General features: G+C 40.8%; 1 protein-coding gene and 1 long non-coding RNA gene across 2 annotated transcripts; one reads left to right on the top strand and one right to left on the bottom strand.

The window, feature by feature from the left end:
- The first annotated feature begins 178 nt into the window (after positions 1-178).
- On the top strand, positions 179-11,379 carry LOC111336681 (uncharacterized). Its single transcript, XM_022942817.2, has 7 exons — positions 179-478; positions 1,937-2,079; positions 2,591-2,733; positions 3,887-4,375; positions 5,270-5,348; positions 5,622-5,779; positions 6,228-11,379. The coding sequence occupies exons 1-7, from the start codon at positions 376-378 to the stop codon at positions 10,714-10,716; spliced, it is 5,604 nt and encodes a 1,867-aa protein (XP_022798552.2). The 5' UTR covers positions 179-375; the 3' UTR covers positions 10,717-11,379.
- LOC148719428 (uncharacterized) lies at positions 3,720-4,954 on the bottom strand. Its single transcript, XR_015994118.1, has 2 exons — positions 4,900-4,954; positions 3,720-4,015 (listed from the first exon to the last, which is right to left on the bottom strand). It is a non-coding gene; the product is annotated as an uncharacterized LOC148719428 (long non-coding RNA).
- Positions 11,380-14,925: the final 3,546 nt, after the last annotated feature.

The following is a 14,925-nucleotide window of genomic DNA, read 5'->3' as shown; positions in this document are numbered from 1 at the left end:
GGCCAACTTGGGGAAAAAAAAAAAACAGAAAAGTCTTTTTCTTCTATCTTCAACGGACTCCGACAAGGACTCCTCGACGCCGATGCCAAAGAGACCAAAAGAATTACCGATTTGAGGTCAGCGGTACCCAGATGAGGTTACACAGCATGACGGGATTTCCCGCGCTTGCATGAAACTTTGCATTCTTTTACTAACCCGGGAAATTCGCATCTAAAACAGCTGAACCTCTGCTTTGTTTAAGGGCAGAATTTACGCTGTTTCCCGTGGTTTCTTTCTGAATTATCTCCTTTCGTCGATATTGATGGTGAACCTGTAAGAGGACTCACATCAGGCGAATTTACAAGTTCGATCTAATCGACAATTTTATCACAAATTATGTCTTCAAATCGTCGAGTGTCAGTTCCAGCAATCGGTCTTCGTCGAAGCCCTCGAAGAAGAACGAAAACTCCTTCACTGAATGAACTTTCAAAGAAGTACAGTAAGTAAACCAGATCTACATCTTTTTTACATCTTTTTTTACTTTGATATGAACTCCTACTTAGGGGAGCTTCTCGAAGAAATCTTCGTTGTGAATGTTTTTGTTTGATCTCGTCGTTTTCACGCCTCAGTGTGAATCATCGTAGCAGCTGTGATGTTGTGATATTGTTTACAGCAAAAACCTCTGGATCTTGGCTTTTTTACCGTTGCGCTTTTAAATTGCCACTGAACTTTGATGTTCGCTCATATTTTCTCAGATCGGAGTAACATTTAGTTAAGTTTTCATCTTTTGAGTTTGATCGCGTGTTCTTCTCCTCTGATCGCGTCGGTTACGCACAATTCAGAAACACGAGGACATTATTACCTCTGGTCTTGTTTAAAATTACTCTCGTTAAAAAGAATTGGCGTTATAATGAGAAATATGCCCTTGACCTGATCGCTAGGTAATGTTTTGATTGTATTGGAAGACGGGTCAATTGAATCTGGAAGTAAGTGTTTAAAAACATTTAGACTAGCTGTAATGTTTATGAATGAATGAAATGTCTTTATTTCGCTCGTTAAAATACGTAACAAACGTTACAGAGAGTAAAGATATATGGATAATTTAAAATAATTATGTAAAATCAAACAAAACATAAGATATATGATATATATGATTAAAATACATAACAAACGTTACAGAGAGTAAAGGTATATAGATCATTAACAATAATTATGTAAAATCAAATAAAAACATAAGATACATGATTCACCGAATGCAAATATGGCTTCCAATTTGAATTGCCATTGTTCTGGACTCACTAGCCTCATCTTCACGTGGAAACACAAAAGGATTATCACATGTATGAGTCCAGAACAATAGCAACTCAAATTGGGTGCCATATTTGAATTTGGTGTATAGGTGTGTGTTCTATGTGTTCACTTGCAAATTGCTTTCCACACCAAAACCATATAGAGGTAATATCCATGCATGAAGCTAGGTATAAATAAATTCTGTATAAGACAAAAATGGGTCATCTGGAAGATAGAAATTAATAAAATATCTCCTAAGGATGGCCCAAATGGTTTAGACCATACCCAAGAGTAGCTCCTGATGTATATTAACACTTTCACTCTCAAGATTTTATTGCTAATTCTCCTAACTGTCCCCAGTACAATTACTATAACATTACTTTAGAGAATTTGGTATTGGATCAGCCAATGATCTCCTAATTTATAGTTTCATTATTCTCACTTCTTATCTGCTTGACATTGTTTTGACATTTGAAGAAGAAATTATGTCTCAGTCACTCATTCAAGTTAGAGGGTTAAGAGTTAGGAGACAAGTTAGGAAAAGAAGTACCTCAGTCCACCACCCTGAAAAACAGACAATGACTGAATTAAAATGTATGAGTGCCTTTTGTCCTCTGTCAATTCAGATAGGCTTATATATGATTTAAGTGGTGTTTTCCATGTCTAGAAATAAGCCCTAGAGGAAAAAGAAGACTTGAATTTCAACATGAGAAACACCAAGAACCATTAAAAGGCTGTACATTCTACTTGGATCTTGAAAACTACCGCAAAGCTGGCAGCTTAAAAGCTCGCATAAAAGAGCTCGGAGGGGTAAGAGGAGATTTAATATTTAACTGTGAAACCCCAGTTTAGGCAATAACATATTATACATGGAATACATAAACAACCAATCCCTTCTTTTGCTTCTTAAACATAATTTTATTCCATCACTTCTGTTATCTGCAACAGAATGTACATTGTACAGTACTATACAGCTAGGTCATGACTCTTCACCCATGTTGCTGACAAGAGTGTGTCTCAACTAAAGCTCATACTAGCACTTGGTTGAGTCTGGCTTCTTTAAAAAATTTTTAAGGTAGAAGTGAACCTTGTCATATTTTTACTGGCAATTCAGTGATTTGATGTAACTCATAAAGTTGCTAGCGCCCTGGTGGTACCAAGATGCCTCTCTTCTGAGAACAACTTGAACCCGCTGCTATTTCTCGCCAGTTTTTCAACGAACACATATCGAAAAGGCATAAGTTCTATGCTGTAAACAAAGATAACACTAGTAATATTTTTGTTAAGTGTGATATTAATCTTTTTTCACTTGATTAAACAGGCTGTAGAAGAATTTTTGAGCAAAGACATCAGCTGTGTTGTCACCAACAAGAAAGATGCTGACAGTCATTGCTCTCCAAGGAGCAACTCAACACCAAGCCCTATTTTATCAATTCCAAGTCCTTTTCCAGGCAACACAAAAAGGTAAAAAGAAATGTTATTATATGGCTGTGTCTCACGAGGACTGGGAACTACTGAATTCACTTATTTGATTGGCTGAACTCAATATCATCTAGACCAGTCTAGAAAAAAAAGATACAAAGAATATAAAAAAATTGGCATATGAGACACAGCCATATAATAAACATCTTATCAACCGAGCTAGGTCAGTCTGTAGGAGAGAATCTTGTCCGCGTTCACTGATACAGACCTCACTGCATTCGGTCTGTAATGGCAACCTCAGTCAAGATTCTCCCATACAGACCTACTGCTCGGTTAATAAGAACTAAATACCAACCACTAGTGAAGGCAAATATCCCTGACCCTTTACATCCCATCATCAGTATGCATATTCTCCGTACTGAGATCCCAAGATGCTGACAAGGAGAATTTGTTTAACAATCAAGTACTTCTTAATGTGTGATTCAGAGGTGATGCTGTAAGGGTAAATTTGATGCTAGGCATTCTTAGGGCTCGAAGAATAAAGGGTCTTACTTATTTTGGTTTTGCTCACGTGGAGCTGATCTTCAGTTCAATGGATAGAGCGCTGGACTGTTGTGCGGGAGGTCGAGGGTTCGAGCCCCGGTCGGACCAACACTCAAGGTCTTAAAATAAGTGAGAAGAATATGCTGCCTTTCTATCAAGAAATGGTTAGGTACTCTAGTCTTCTCTGATAGGGACGAATAAATGGAGGTCTCGTCTCCTGCAACGCTAGGGGTAGGACGTTAACTTCCAGCGCACGAGATTGCTGTGTGATGGATGTCCTCCCCTGGGGTGGGATTGGGTGGGAATTGGCCCTGAAAAGCCCCCATGGGGAGTGGTCAACCATGTATGTATGTATGTATTGTCAAATTCAGATGGGGAGAAACTGCTTTTTTCTCAATATGAGTTTCTGGAAGGACTTATAGAGTAAGACAAATTCTACAAACAGCCTTTTTTTTAACGTTATCAGGCTAAGATGCCAAATGCTATTAATTACAAACAAATCTTTATTAAATGACAGTTTTTTCAAGCTTGAATCAACGAATCCTCTCTAAAATGAAAAAATTTCGGTTCAGGATTTTTAAGTTGAACTCTTTAAAGTATATAAAAAAAGTGAGTCAGTGATGAATGCTTTTTCCTTGCATGATTCCTCTAGCTCATCTGCCAAAGGCTCCGCCATTCCATCTCCATTAAGTGCAGACTCATGTGGTACTGAACAAAATGGTCCAACTTCTACCAAACATAATATGAGAGGCAAGGCACTGGCAGCTCATGCAGCCATTACCTACAAATGTGGAACAAGCAATGTCACTGCTAATGCAAGAAACTGGGGTCTTCAAATCGTGTCACTGGAAAAGATGTTGGAGAAGTTGGAGCAATATGGTAGTATCCTAAAGAAACCAACATCCAAAGCTTTAGTTACTGGAAGAGTAACCAAGCAGGGTGTCAAACCCAAGGTACGAAAGCTGCACTCTCCATTCATTAAGGTAGAGGATCACAGTCGCGCTTACAAGCCCCTGGTTCATGAGTTAAAGGACTGGCCAAAGATTTACTTTGACGGGTCATCGGGAAGTGGGCCGTTCGACCCGCCGAAGAGAGATGTGGAACATAAGCATGATTGTAGAGAGCCTGCCAGGGCTAAAAGGTAAATCAAACAAAAACACTTACAGTCAAACTTAGTGAAGCGTACCCCTCAAGATTACATTAATGAATTGATCATTTGGATATTGAACCTGCCGGTCGTTTCAAGAATGCAATAATGAATTGATTATTTGATTATTGAACCCGCTATCCGTTTCACGAATGCAATAATGGATTGATTATTTGAATATTGAACCCGATAGCCGTATCCGTTTTGAAAAGGCGCGGATCATTGTTCAAATCAGAAGTCCATTTCTGATTAGACCAATAAGATTGTTCTATTCGACGAGGAATCCTGAAAATGAACAAACTGCACTGTAAAAACACTGCGAAAACAGTCGATCGCAAATATTTACATAATAAAAAAGTTTTGCGATGGCTTTGCCCGTAAACTATTTTCTTCGACCATGAATGCACACAAGAATTTCTACAAGTTCGTCAAGATGTAAATAGGCGAAAAAAGCTGTCGATAACATTCCCTTCACAACATTTCATTTACAAGAAGTTCTACACAACACTCGAACTCACCTTTCCTGCCATGTCTGACGCCATGAAATGGTTCCATTTCATCATCACGTGTTCGCTTAATCCAATCAGAAATGGACTTCTGATTTGAACAATGATCCGCGCCCTTTTCAAAACAAATACGGCTATCGGGTTCAATATTCAAATAACCAATCCATCATTGCATTCTTAAAACGGTTAGCGGGTTCCATGTTCAAATATTCAATTCGTTATTGCGCTCCTGAAACGATTAACGGGTTCAATATTCAAATAATCAAATCATTAATGTAATCCTGAGGGGTACGCTTCACTTACTTTGACTGTATATTGTTAATTATAGCTGTGTGTACAATGAAGAGGAAGTTATCATAACTGAATTTTTTCTTTTCTCCAGGAAAAGTGTCCAAGAAGACAAAAATAAGAAGAAAGGATTTTGTGAGTGTTGTTGTCTTCATTATAAGGATCTAGACATGGTAAGTACATTTAGTCATGTCATTAATAGTTTGAATAGCTTTCTCGTGGAACATTGGTAAAAAATCCAGCCATTTAAAACTAAAGCATATATCTCCCCGATATACACAGACCTTTTTTTCTCTGAGAGGAAAGTGTCTTTCTCAACAATACAAAACAATAATATGCAATATTATCTGAGTCTATCTTATCATTGTGTCTCCCACACACTCCAGCAGAGAGGTTTCTCTAACAGTAACTTTGTAAGACAACCTTTTTTATTAATTTCTCTTCAGCATCTTCACAGTGATCGTCATCAGGCATTTGCGAGAGACTCATCTAACTACAAAAGCCTGGATGAGCTCATCAAAAGAGGACCAAGCTTGCAAGAATTCTTGGAGAAGGTGTTGTTGAAACATCAACAAAAAAAGAAGGAGATGAAAGAGGAAAACAGGTGAAAATTAGCTCTAATAAATTCACTAGGAAGAAACAGTTTAACTGAAGATCGTTCAGATATTAATGAACGCCCACTGTATCTTTTTCTAATGAGGCTAAAGTGTCCTAATGGAAACTTGTGAAAAGATTACAGGAAGTTTCTTAGGTATAGCAAAATGTCTTCAATCTATTGGCATTTTCCAAGACTTGTGTGTTTGAAGAGAAAGTGAGACGGGTTTGGTAAAAGCTACTAGGTCGTGTTATTTCCTATAGCTTGTTTCAACGTAGCTACTTCCATCATTAATTTCAATGCTCCTATCTTGTAACGTTTGGGAAATATCGCACTTTAACCACAGAACAGTGATGAATACAATGGCTTTAAAATTTTTTGTTCAGTTACCTGTAATATGGTATAGTGTAGTACAGTGCAGTTTATTTATCTCTTTTTCTCTGTTCTCTTGATTTAGGACTGAAATTCCCGGTTCTCAAAAATCCGTCGCAGATCGAGCTGAAGAAAAAACACCATCGAAGCAAAACAACCAGGAAGTGATTCCGGTGTATCAAACCCCTCCAGACCAAGGTTTGATGGAAAATGAAGGCTATCAAACACCCACTAACCACTTCCCTGAGAGACCTGCTTGTTGTACACCAACCACCACTTCCTCCCCCGGGAGGAAGTATACTGATTATGATACTCCAAGAAGAACATCGAGACAGAGAACCGGTAAAGGTTCTCTTAAGTTCAAAGAGGCTGAAGTGCGGGAATTGCGCAGCAGTCCTGGACACTCTGGGAGCAAAACGAGCAGCTTAAAAGCGGGTGCAGCCGCACTTACGGCAGAGTATGTCAGAGTAAAGCGTATAAACTCGGAGAAAACAAGTCTGAAGGCAGCTACAGAAAGGGTTCCCAATACCAGATTACGGTCATCTTCTTTCCGTTCTACTGCAACGTGTTCTAAACGCGATAAATGTGCGTCTTCTCCATCACCTCGTGAAGACCTTGTGAGGGACGACTCCGCAAGAAGAAAAAGAATATCTCCCGTCCAAAATGTGGAGAATAATGATGCAGATGAGGAAACGCGCAATTGTGAACAAGGATCTTCAGGCGAGAATAGTTGTAAAGAAAACCAACAACCTAAGTCGAGTGTTTTTCATTCTAACATGGCGAGTTATGACAAAGACAGCGTTGTCCAAACGAAGCTTCGACCTAGAAGATTACAGTCTGATGGAAATGAAGTCGACGAGGTCAAGTGTAAAGCTGGTTCATTGAGTGAGTCCGGACTGGAGCTCCAAAATAAAAGTCCCGAGAGGACACATCTTAGACAAGATAGAGAGGAAAATTTCTGTGAAACTTTCATTTTAAAAAAGGATAGTTTCAAGTCTACTGAACAAACTGTGGATGAACAACCCAGAAACAATATTGTAGTTGAAAGCCTCGAGAACAAGCATCGTGTTCAACGTCTTGTGACTCATGCAAGCAATTTGCAACAGGATAGTCCACCAAACACCTCAGGAGAAAGTCTTAAACCAAAGAACACTCGATCTGCTAGAAAAGGAAAGTTATCCGATTGTTGCGATGAAAACGGGCTGATTGTTGAATCTCATGAAGAACTAACTCAAGATAAAGAACCCGCAGTAGAAATCGAAAGTCCCAGAAATACGCAGGATACAATCTTTGTAGAGCTAAATCATTCTGAACTCCACCACGTCAACAAGGATTCCGCCATTATCCGTGAAACTTCTATGCAAAACATCCAAATGACGTCACTTGAAACAAAAGTATTGCAAGAGTCGGAGCAGGACATTGAGATCGAAAGAATTAAAAGGTCATACTTAGGGTCTGCAACGATGGAAAATCATCAGAAATCATGTCACAATGAAAAGGACCATACATCTGCTCATGAGGAGATGCCTACAAAACATTTTTATGAAAGGGACAATGTTGTTAAGTCGTGTGAGGCTAGTGTTCTGAAAAAATCAGGGCAAAATATTGAAATGGAAAGTGCCAAGAGGCCATGTTTGAGGTCTGCTACAAGAGGGAATCATGGTGATGAAAAACCGGATGTAGAACATTTGCCGGAAACTATACAAAATAACACCCAGATGGAATGTCCTAAAATGTCCTGTCTTCGTTCCCCTTCGAAAGGTGATAATATGCAGCCCAAAAGTACTGGATCGTCACAAACAAGGGAAGACAAGAAAGAGGGGAAAACACAAAAAGGTAAACGGTCCTCCGATAAAACTCTGACTAAGAAGCCGAAAAAGAATGGAAAAATGTTGACTGATCAGCAAGAAAATACTGAGATAGCAAAAGCTAATACGGATAGCGATGTTACATGCACACGATCACGAGTTAAGTCCGCCCCAGCTGCAACGACCCATTCGTCTCCTTCATCGGATTCTCTGAGACCGGCTGCAGACGTGAAGCTCGTGAGGAATAGCTATGTAGACTCTGAGCCACAAAGAAAACTTCTCATTTCGAAAAATGAAGTTAGAGAAATTACGGAAGAAATAGAAGTAAATCAAAGCTCAAAGCGCTCTTTTCGTGACTTGAAAGATCCCTCAAACGTAGTAGTCAAGTTGTCTGATTGTAAGAAGTCGTGTGTTGACAGGAAGAGGCCTTTGCTAGATGTAGACTCAAGTTATTCTGACACCGAGAGTATTCAAATGTCAAATGGACAAACGTCATCGAAAGAAACTCCTGCCGAGGACGTTTTTTCGGACAACGATGAAAATGATCTCTCCAGTACACCAACACTGGACCACTGTTCCTCTCCCGCAAGCTCAGATAAATCGGGCTTTTCAGATGAAAGTTCAGCCAGAAGCAGAGGGTTTATCTTTAGAAGACACGCAGAACAAGATGAGTGTGACTCTAAGCTATGTTACAGGACCAGGTCAAAATACAAAATCCCAGACAACCCCATGAGTTATCGTCAACGAAAGAGGAGAACTGTTTCCACGGACTATACTAGTGTTAAATCAAAATCCAGAAGTTTCAAACAAAGATCTCACTCGGTACAAAGTCACCAAACCAGGACACCGAAGAAGAAGGTGAAAAAAGAGGAAAAGGAACAGATGAAAAACCCAGAGACTAGGCCTTGCCGTGGAGAGGCCTTTCAAATGAAAGACCTCTCATTTGAGGCCGATTTAAGTGCCACTTCTAGTGGTCCTCGTCGTGGGTCCACTCATGCCTGCGGAGTGCTTACAGCTGTGAGAAACTTGCAAAAGCTTGCTGTAGACAGCGTCGACGAAATAATAGATCCTTTTCTTTCTTCAGATACAATTGTATCTTTGGAAGATGTTTCCGTAACTGCTGTTCGTGGGTCACCCGCATGCATGGAAAGTGCTAAAAACTGCGTTACTGGTAAATATTCAGGAATTCAACTCTTTGAAGGCAGCCCACGTATCAAAAAAGATTTCCATTCTGCAGCTTTTGCAGTCAAACATTCTGAGAAACGATCTAGTGTTACTCTATTGTTTGAGTCAGATGATGAGGATGAAGAATTTAATGGCTTTGATGTGCCGCAGTTCTTTGGGTCGTTTTCATCTGAGGGTGAATGTGAAGGTTTGAGTTATAGGATTAACTCCATTGTGGAGAGTATAAACTATGGTACTGATGAAGCCACTGTAACAGATTCTCAGAAGAATGTCACTGTCGAGGAGGTTAAAACTAGTGACGAGGATGCGGAAGTCGAGGAATATATTGGAAGGGAGGAGGAACCATCGATCAAAAAAATAGGTGCCAGGAAGGGAGCTTTTGACGGAGATGTTGAAATAAAACAAAATGAAGCTGCGAGAGTGCTGGAGGAGAGAAGGTCAACAACTCCAGTCGATATTCTCGGAAGCAACGTACTTGACCCACGGCCAAGTGCAGTAAAAACGTCCGTAGTGGACATTATTTCCAAAGAAGGTACTGATGATTTTGATGAGAATGACGATGTGTTCAACGCAGTGGCTGGCAGCACTGATGGAGAAGATGACGATGATGACGCTGCAGTAAGTTCGCCGTTCAATATCTCCAGCTGGACGCGGAAGCTTAATTTTGAGAATTTTCGGGCAGAAGTCTCCGAGCAAGTGGAGGACTATGTGTCGTCGTCCACTTACAGTAACTGGAGACGAAAGCGTAAATTTGAAGACCCTCAGCCAGAATTAGGGAGGCCAACGAAGCGTAGGAAATCAGACGAAGGGGCGGAGGTAGATTGCTCCTCCGAGTGCTCTAAAGCAGTTACCCCTGTTAAAACTGGAGCGCTATACACTTTGTACGAAACTATTGAAGAACGGGTCAAGCTACGTCGGATCATGGAACTTTCTCTTAAAGAATACGAGAATTCCCAAACTGTAAGGGAGCAAAATGACCACAATGTGCAATCATCAGCAAAAGAGATGGACGGACAGAAATTTCCACCCTTAAAGCCATTGAAGGGCAATTCCACGATTCGAACTTCTCCGAGTGTTCGTCCAATCAACACCTCATCAAGTTCCTTCCCGTCACCACTCGCGGGTCCTTCTCGAAAGAGTCGGAGAGCCACGTGGACTTCTGACGTCAATGCGTTTGCGTCACCACCCTCTGCAACGTCAGGCTTCAAAGGTAGACAAGTTAGGTGTTCGACTCCTATGTCAGCCTCAACTCCTTCCCAACGTACTTTGAAAGAAAAGAGCGGAGAGAAATTTCCACCCTTAAAGCCGTTGAAGGGCGTTTATAGAATTGGAACCTCGCCGAGAGCTAGTCCAATCAACAGCTCGCAGAGTTCCAACCCATCGTTACTTCCGGTTCCTTCTCGAAAAAGTCGGGGAGCCACGTGGATTTATGACGCCAATGCGTTTGCATCACCATCCCCTGTATCAGCCATAACTCCTTCCCGACGTACTTTGAGATCGCGCAGACACCAAAAAGGCACTGAAGATTCCATTCCTCAGATATCAAGACAAGGAAGGGACGTTTTTGCTTTTGATGAATAACCAGATAACTCGGATTGTGAAAAAAGAAGTTATTCCTAATCTAAGAGATTGCAGAGGAGTAGGGTATAGAATGTTTTGAAGAAAGTATATTGTACATAGAGACATGTTAATGAACATTTTGTCGTAGATTCGTTTTTAGGGAAATTTTTACAAGTTCTTAGACGAGTGTTTTCAGTACAATGGAAAAGGTAGCGTTCCATTGTTAAATCGAATAACAACAATCGCTAAGTACTAAATACGAGCCATCCGCCAATCTTAAAGAATTCCGAGTCAGATAAGTGTCTAGATGCATAAACTGAGAGAACACCAGTCCTTAAAGAAAATCCGCCTAAAGATACCTTTGGGGAATGTAATTTTCTCAACAAGAACTGCATGTTAAGTCCAGATCGAGTTAAAGTATATTTGAATTTACGGATACACTTTGGCTGTTTCCCATTTGTAGAGTTTTCAAATTCTCACAGTTTAGCTTTGTATATATTTCATTCGTATTGTCAACATTTCGCATTTCACATCGAGTTTGAGATTACATGTCTGTTTATTGAATTTTATCACAAACTGTTCGTCATAACAATCACAATTTCAGATTTTAGCTGAGTAGATTTAAATGACTTGTGGGTTATTCTAAAGGATTGATATACTGAACATTAAACTTTTTTAGAGACAGCTATTCGTAATCCTTGTTCGTTCCTTGAAAGTTTTACACCAAGGAGAAGCAATGTTTAAAGAAAAAAAGGGAAACATATTACGAAGGTGGAGTTCACTATGCCAAACCTCGGACGTGCCGTAACCATTAAAAGATGTGCCATTAAATTTGGGGAAACTGGCATGCAATCAGCAAATAGTTTTCCTGGTCCAATCAGAATTCAGTTCTTTTTGAAATCGATAAAAACTCTTACAGCCAAGCCTCAGTAGTTTTGTAATCATTTTGGTAAAATTGATACAATTATCTTCAGAAATCGTACTAATAGCTTTTCGTTGATTACTTTTTTGATTTCGACCGAAGCGTCGGTGGAGATTTTTCAGAGAAAACAACACCAGGTAAGAGTCAAAATCAAATGATCATCTGAAATGGAATGTCTGGGATCAAAAGCGGAAAAAAGAATTTCCTCTACGAGCCTTAAATTTTCCCCTTTTTATTTGGTTTCTCTCCTTTTTATTATTTCGCTGAGTTTGGTCCTGCAGATTTGAAAGAAAACGCAGAAAATGGATGTAATTTCATGAAAGGTTTACCAGTATGAAGTAATGACTGACAGGCCCGCAAATCTTTAGAAAATGTGCACTCGATTTCCCTGAAAGGATTTTTTCTTCTTTTTTTCCAAGTTTAAGGTTAACAAACCCGGTTGCGTGCGTCTATCTTTTTCTAGTAACATTTTTCATATGAGTCTAAATAAATCTGTCTGACCCCCTGCTCGCCTTAGTAGCTTCTTTTAGTAGCACCTGCTTTATTGCAGTATGTTATTGTATTCCCGTGGAGAGAAAAAGTATCAAAAATGATAAACTGCCTGAGTGGAGTAACAGTAGGAAAAAAGTACGATTAAATTCGATAAAATTGCATTTCTCAAAAGTAATGTAAAAGCATATCAAGAGGTCAGGATGCGAATTATTGAAAAGAAAAATTATTCGAGTACGTTTTGCTATTGCTGTTATTGTTATTGTTGTTTTTCGTTTTTGTTTTCGTTTTTGTGGTTACTGCCGAAGCAACTACGAGATGAGTGAGTGAGTAAGTATAACAGGTGAATTCCGATCTTGACCCAATTTTGACCCGATGTTTACTGACGCTACTTATTGTTTTTATCTGAGAATCTTATCTGAGGAATTTGATCCTCTTGTAGCCAATTTCCCACTTTGGACACTGGGGCCAGTTTTGTGATTTTGGCCAATAGTGGCCGATTGGCGATCTTGGCCACAAATGGCCGATTTGCATTTCTGGCCGCTAGTTGCCGTTTTGCGATTTTGACCACTAATGGTCCTTTCGCGATTTTGGCCACTAGTTGCCGTTTTGCAATGTTTGGCCACAAGTGGCCATTTTGCAATTTGGGCCACTAGTGGCCGTTTTGTGATTTTGGCCGCTACTGGCCCTTTTATAATTTTGGCCACTAGTCACCGATTTGCGATTTTACCCACAAGAGGCCGTTTTCAAATTTTGGCCACTAGTGGCAAATTTGCCATTTTGGCCACCAGCGGCCGATTTGCGATTTTGGCTACTAGCGTTCTCCCATTTTAGCCACTACTGGCCGTTTTTCGGTTTTGGCCATTAATGCCCGTTTGCCATTTTGACTCCTAGCGGCCATTTTGTCGTTTTGCACAGTAGTGGCCGTTTTGCTATTTTGGCCACCATTGGCAGATTTGCCATTTTGGCCACCAGTGGCCGTTTTGCCAATTTGGCCACTAGTGGCCGTTTGGCTATTTTGGCCACTAGTGGCCGTTTGCGATTTTGGCCACTAGTGGCCATTTTGCGATTTTAGCCACCAGTGGCCAAATTTGCAATTTTTCGCCACTAGTAGCCAATTTCCCATTTTGGCCACTAGTGGCCGTTTTGCCATTCTGGCCACTAGCGGCCGTTTTGTCATTTTGGTCACTAGTGGCCGATTGGCTATTTTGGCCACTAGTGGCCGTCTTATGATTTTGACCACTAGCGAGCGTTTTCCAATTTTGGCCACTAGTGGCCGTTTTGTGATTCTGACCACTAATGGCCATTTTGCGATTTTGGTCACTAATGCCCATTTTACGATTTTGGCCACTAGTGGCCAAATTACAATTTTGGCCACTGGTGGCCGTTTTCCAATTTCGGCCACTAGAGGCCGTTTTGCGATTTTGGCCACTAGTGTCCGATTTGCCATTTTGGCAACTGTAGGCCGTTTTCGATTTTGGCCACTAGTGCCAATTTTGTGATTTTGGCCAATATTCGCCGATTTGCAATTCTGGCCCCTAGTTTTCGTTTCGCAATTTTGACTACTAATGGTCTTTTCGCGATTTTCGCCACTAGTGGCCAATTTGTAGTTTTGGCCAATACTGGCCTCTTTATAATTTTGGCCACTAGTGGCCGATTTGCGATTTTACCCACTAGTGGCCGTTTTAAAATTTTGGCCACTAGTAGCCGTTTTCCGATTCTGGCCATTAAGGCGGATTGGCAATTTTGACCACTAATGGCCGTTTTGCAAATTTTTGTCACTAATGGCCGTTTTACGATATTGGCCATTAGTAGCCAAATTGCAATTTTAACCACTGGTGGCCGTTTTCCAATTTTGGCCACAATAGGTCGCTTTACGATTTTGGCCACTAGTAGCCAATTTGCCATTTTGACCACTAGCGGCCGTTTTGCGATTTCGGCCACTAGCAGCCGTTTTGACATTTTCGCCACTATTGGCCGTTTTCCCATTTTGGTCACTAGTAGCCGTTTTGTAATTTTGGCCACTTGTGGCCGTTTTGCGATTTTGGCCACTAGTGGCCATCTTCCGACTAATGGCCGCTTTGCAATTTTTGCCACTAGTAGGCGATTTGCCATTTTGGCCCCTAGTGACCGTCTTGCCATTAATTTTGGCCACTAGTAGTCATTTTTCCATTTTAGCCAGTAGTGGACGTTTTGTGATTTTAGCCACAAGTGGCCGTTTTTCCATTTTCGCCACTAGTGGCCGATTTGCCGTTTTCGGAACTAGTGGCCGTTTAGCCATTTTGGCCACTGGTGGCCGTTTTGCCGTTTTGGCTACTAGCGGCCGTTTTCTCAATTTAGTCACAAGTGGCTATTTTTGCTATTTTGCCACTAGTGGCCGTTTTCTCATTTTGGCCACCAGTGGCCGTTTTGCAATTTTGGCCGCTAGTGGTCATTTTGCGATTTTAGCCTTTAGTGGCCGATTTGCAATTTTTCGCCACTAGTGGCCGATTTGCCATTTTGACCACTGGTGGCCGTTTTGCCAGTTTGGCTACTAGCAGCCGTTTTGCCATTGTGGTCACAAGTGACCGATTTCCGATTTTGGCCACTAGTGACGGTTTTGTGATTTAGACAACTAGCGAGCGTTTTCCAATTTTGGCCACTAGTGGCCGTTTTACGATTTTGGCCACTAGTGGTCAATTTACCATTTTGACTACTAGCGGCCGTTTTGCAATTTTGCCCACTCGCGTGAAATTTGCCATTTTGGCCACTAGTGGCCGTTTTGTGATTTTGGCCATCAGTGAGCGTTTTGCCATTTTGGCCAATACTGGCCGTTTTGC

This window comes from Stylophora pistillata, chromosome 12 (assembly GCF_964205215.1).
Source record: "Stylophora pistillata chromosome 12, jaStyPist1.2, whole genome shotgun sequence".
NCBI lineage: Eukaryota > Metazoa > Cnidaria > Anthozoa > Scleractinia > Pocilloporidae > Stylophora > Stylophora pistillata.
The sequence above is the reverse complement of the archived record's forward strand: the minus strand, read 5'-3'. Positions and strand labels throughout refer to the sequence as shown.